The following is a 5189-nucleotide window of genomic DNA, read 5'->3' on the forward strand; positions in this document are numbered from 1 at the left end:
TCAGCTTTTGCACACAGAGCCCCCTGTCAGCGTATTATGTACCGTAACCCCCCTAACTATACAGAGACACCGAGAAAACCATATCTTTTTGGAAAGTACACATTCTGATGAATTCAAAATTCAAAGTTATTTTTGTACACCAAAGTTACACCTGGCAAAGCTACACTAAAAACAGATTAGGAACACTTATACATGGATAAAATGCGATAAAACCACAAAAATTGTGCAAATCAATGAAACAACAAAATAAGTCACATGACAGTGTAATTAGTGGCCAGAATATCTGATCCAATAGTAACGCTGTCAAAATAAACAGTTTTTAGGTAAAAGAAACTAAAAACAAAGTGGTAAAATGAAAAAAACAAAACAAAAGTGTTTGTGTATACATGTGTGTACATGTGTAAAAGTTGTGTGTAAGTGTGTATATGAGTGTAAATAAGTGTATATAAGTGTGAAAAATGAAAAATGAAAAAAAAACAAACAAACTGCTAAACTGTGTGCTGTAAGTGTGTGTAAATGTATGTAAGTGTGTATAAATGTATGTAAGTGTGTGTGTAAGTGTGTAAGTGCAAAAAAAAAAACCTTACCTGTCCTGAAGCACCTGATTGCCTCCAGATCCTCTATGCTGCAGTGGGCCGGTGCTGGGGGGAAAACAGGAAGCAGCAGACGCGATGCGATCATGTCTGCTGCTTCCAGGAGGGTCCTGTGCTGATCGAGTCACAGGACCCTCATGACAGCCCCCCTGGCTCGTTGCCCAGGAGTGCAGGAGTAAGGCATTGTGGGAACTTTCTTTACACAGCTCAGTGTTTTTTCTTCCTGTCTGGCTTCTGAACAGGTGAAATATGGGGAGACAAGGGCACTATTGAGAGAACTGAAGGTATGCCTGCAGCTTGAGATTAACTCTTTATTAGCCTTTCCTTCTCCTTTAAAGAGCACATAGATAGCCCATGGAAAAAGATAAGTTAAAGAGACTAATATTAGTGGCAAAAAGCTATTTAATCTGAGAAGAGGAAAAGAGTATTCTCCTTACTGCTTTCTTAACTTCATCATTTCTAAAACTGTAAATCAAAGGGTTTAACATGGGGGTCAAAAAACCATAGAAAATAGATATATACTTCTGTTTGGATGAAAAGTTGCTTGATGGTTTCAGATACATGGTCATACTTAGTCCATAGAACATTATGACAACAGTCAAATGGGAGGCGCAGGTAGAAAAAGCTTTAGTTCTCCCCTCTACAGAACGGATCTGCAGAACCGACGTTAGAATACAAATATAGGACACCACAATAAAACTGAAAGGTACCAAAATGGTAAATAAACTTTGAAAAGCTATTCCGTTTTCATAATAGGACATGTCCCCGCACGCTAGCTTTACAACGGCTAGGATCTCACACGCAACATGATTCAGTTTGTTTTCTCTGCAGAAACTCACAGGTTTTGATAAAATAGGTAAAATACTAGAAAAAAAACTTAGAAGCCATGTAACAGCCATGATATATTTACAACTTCTCCAACTCATAATGACTGCATAGCGCAGTGGATTGCAGATAGCTACAAAGCGATCACAAGCCATGACTGCCAATAGGAGACATTCTGTTTGCCCCAGGAATAGGCCAACACACATTTGTATCATGCACCCCGTGTAGGAGATTCTTCCTTCCGCTAATAGTAAATCTACTAACACTTTGGGAACTGTGCAAGTAGAGAAGACTGTATCCAAAATGGCTAAATTACACAGGAAAAAGTACATTGGGGTGTGTATATTAGAGCTTTTAACAATGATAAAGATTAAAATGCCATTTCCAAATATGGTAAAAATGTACATTGGGAAAAACAGCGCAAAAAGGAGAGTTTTAGTTGTCGGATTTCTTGATAAACCGATGAATATGAATTCTTGAATAATCGTTTGGTTGGCAGTTTCCATTCTTATGAATCACATATTGGGAAGATCAGTGTAGCAGATGATGGCCCAGATGTTTATCACATGAAAAACATTCAATTTCCAGCTTTTTCCCCGTAGACTTCAGTAGAGTTTTCACGTGATAAACTTTATGATAAGTTTTTCTGAATTAAATTGCATCTCAAAGTGAATCTTGGCCATGAGTGATAAACCTTTTTCTCACTAAACTGAATCTGGCCCAATATATTTTAGTTAGTTACAATAACGTTGCAGTATTTCTATCTTTTTGCTTGTGGTTTTAGATAGAAAAAGGAAAAAGGAAAGACAAAAAGATATGTATTACAGTAAGGAAGTCAAAATTCAACCGTCTTTAGCAGGATTAAGTCAATTGTGTCTGAATACACATAAAAATCAAGTAATAAAACAAAATAGGGAATGGAATTGCTGAATTGTTTCTGTATAATGAGTTTCAGCATGTACATCCCATACCTCTATTAAATATAGCTTTATTCTTTTTTTTTCTTAACATACATGGGTATATTTATTAAGTATTTTGTAGGTTTAAGAACTCAATAAAAGTAAAATTGCATATATTTTTAGAAATAGATAGGTCGTTATATAGGTATATATATAGGTAGTTATTTTTAGGCATCGACATAAAAATGTAGTCATGGTTAGGGCATATTCTAACTGGTCATAGCAGGATATTTGGCTCAAGTAAGTATAAATAATACTTTTGGGCTATGGTTCTGGAGACTTTATTTGGATTAGATGAAAAGTCAATGTTATATAGGCTGAGGCAAGACTCCTGAAATCATAATTATAAACTTTCCTTGACTTGATGCTTTTGTAGGTATTACTTTGTTTCGAGTTGCTGATCCACAATGAGAAACTGTGATAGTGTTAGTGTTGGGGTGCTGCCGAGAGGTACCTAAGGTGTTGGTGGAGAAATGAGGGTGCACAGGGCCCACAAATGTGACGTTAAACAAAAGGGGAGAAGAGAAAACAGAAGGCAATGCAACAAATCAGATATATGAGTTCCACATTTGCTTCTAAAATGAGTAGAAATGTTTAGCTTTATCCAAGTGATGAATGGAGAACTCAGGAAAGTGAGGGTAACTGTTCCCAAAATGATTTGTCTTTTGAATTCTTTACCTTACGAATCTTCTCAATAAAAATATTTACACATGACAAGTATGTCAAGCTTGCCTACTTTCTTTATATGACAATGCTCTTTATAATTCCATGTGCCGTACTCTAGAGAGCAATCAGGTCAATACACAGAGGAAATGATCATGTTCCATGAGGTCTATCTTTGATACTAATAGTCATTATCACTGTGTGTTTCATAATCTTAACCAAGATACTAATTAGAACAAATAAAAAGTAAAATAACTGCTAAGTCATAGGGGCACATTCATCAAAGTAGAAATTGAGTCCGAATACAAAAAATTTGTATTTTTTCTAAGTTTCAGAACTGTGTATATTTTTGGCGATTTTTTTCCGTTAATTTGCACAACTTTTTAGTACAATTTGCGCAACAATTTGTGCTACAAAATTGTATTTGTCGCAACGAGTATGAAAGTTTCAGATTCATTCAAGCTTTGGTATTGTGACTTTCCTTGGGCCGGGTTGGAGCTGCAGAGTGCCATTGAGCCCTATGGGAGACTTTCCTTGGGCCGGGTTGGAGCTGCAGAGTGCCATTGAGCCCTATGGGAGACTTTCCTTGGGCCGGGTTGGAGCTGCAGAGTGCCATTGAGCCCTATGGGAGACTTTCCTTGGGCCGGGTTGGAGCTGCAGAGTGCCATTGAGCCCTATGGGAGACTTTCCTTGGGCTGGGTTGGAGCTGCAGAGTGCCATTGAGCCCTATGGGAGACTTTCCTTGGGCCAAGTTGGAGCTGCAGAGTGCCATTGAGCCCTATGGGAGGCTTTCCTTGAGCCGGGTTGGAGATGCAGAGTGCCATTGAGCCCTATGGGAGACTTTCCTTGGGCCAGGTCGGAGCTGCAGAGTGCCATTGAGCCCTATGGGAGACTTTCCTTGGGCCAAGTTGGAGCTGCAGAGTGCCATTGAGCCCTATGGGAGACTTTCCTTGGGCCGGGTTGGAGCTGCAGAGTGCCATTGAGTCCTATGGGAGACTTTCCTTGGGCCAGGTCGGAGCTGCAGAGTGCCATTGAGCCCTATGGGAGACTTTCCTTGGGCCAGGTCGGAGCTGCAGAGTGTCATTGAGCCCTATGGGAGACTTTCCTTGGGCCAAGTTGGAGCTGCAGAGTGCCATTGAGCCCTATGGGAGACTTTCCTTGGGCCGGGTTGGAGCTGCAGAGTGCCATTGAGCTATATGAGAGACATTCCTTGGGCCGGGTTGGAGCTGCAGAGTGCCATTGAGCCCTATGGGAGACTTTCCTTGGGCCGGGTTGGAGCTGCAGAGTGCCATTGAGCCCTATGGGAGACTTTCCTTGGGCCAGGTTGGAGCTGCAGAGTGCCATTGAGCCCTATGGGAGACTTTCCTTTGGCCGAGTTGGAGCTGCAGAGTGCCATTGAGCCCTATGGGAGACTTTCCTTTGGCCGGGTTGGAGCTGCAGAGTGCCATTGAGCCCTATGGGAGACTTTCCTTTGGCCGGGTTGGAGCTGCAGAGTGCCATTGAGCCCTATGGGAGACTTTCCTTGGGCCGGGTTGGAGCTGCAGAGTGCCATTGAGCCCTATGGGAGACTTTCCTTGGGCCGGGTTGGAGCTGCAGAGTGCCATTGAGCCCTATGGGAGACTTTCCTTGGCCGGGTTGGAGCTGCAGAGTGCCATTGAGCCCTATGGGAGACTTTCCTTGGGCCGGGTTGGAGCTGCAGAGTGCCATTGAGCCCTATGGGAGACTTTCCTTGGGCCGGGTTGGAGCTGCAGAGTGCCATTGAGCCCTATGGGAGACTTCCCTTGGGCCAGGTTGGAGCTGCAGAGTGCCATTGAGCCCTATGGGAGACTTTCCTTGGGCCGGGTTGGAGCTGCAGAGTGCCATTGAGCCCTATGGGAGACTTTCCTTGGGCTGGGTTGGAGCTGCAGAGTGCCATTGAGCCCTATGGGAGACTTTCCTTGGGCCGGGTTGGAGCTGCAGAGTGCCATTGAGCCCTATGGGAGGCTTTCCTTGGGCCGGGTTGGAGATGCAGAGTGCCATTGAGCCCTATGGGAGACTTTCCTTTGGCCGGGTTGGAGCTGCAGAGTACCATTGAGCCCTATGGGAGACTTTTCTTGGGCCAGGTCGGAGCTGCAGAGTGCCATTGAGCCCTATGGGAGACTTTCCTTGG

General features: G+C 43.0%; 1 protein-coding gene across 1 annotated transcript; it reads right to left on the reverse strand.

Moving 5' to 3' along the window:
- Positions 1-991: 991 nt before the first annotated feature.
- On the reverse strand, positions 992-1825 carry LOC101730256 (olfactory receptor 13H1-like). The gene has a single exon (XM_012952984.2). It carries the CDS (start codon positions 1823-1825, stop codon positions 992-994), a length of 834 nt encoding a protein of 277 aa, XP_012808438.2.
- Between the last annotated feature and the right edge of the window lie 3364 nt (positions 1826-5189).

The sequence above is a fragment of the Xenopus tropicalis genome, chromosome 5 (assembly GCF_000004195.4).
Source record: "Xenopus tropicalis strain Nigerian chromosome 5, UCB_Xtro_10.0, whole genome shotgun sequence".
NCBI lineage: Eukaryota > Metazoa > Chordata > Amphibia > Anura > Pipidae > Xenopus > Xenopus tropicalis.

Bases quoted from the DNA above. Each gene is read 5' to 3' on its own strand.
- LOC101730256 (XM_012952984.2), bottom strand. From the start codon at position 1,825: ATGTACATTTTTACCATATTTGGAAATGGCATTTTAATCTTTATCATT.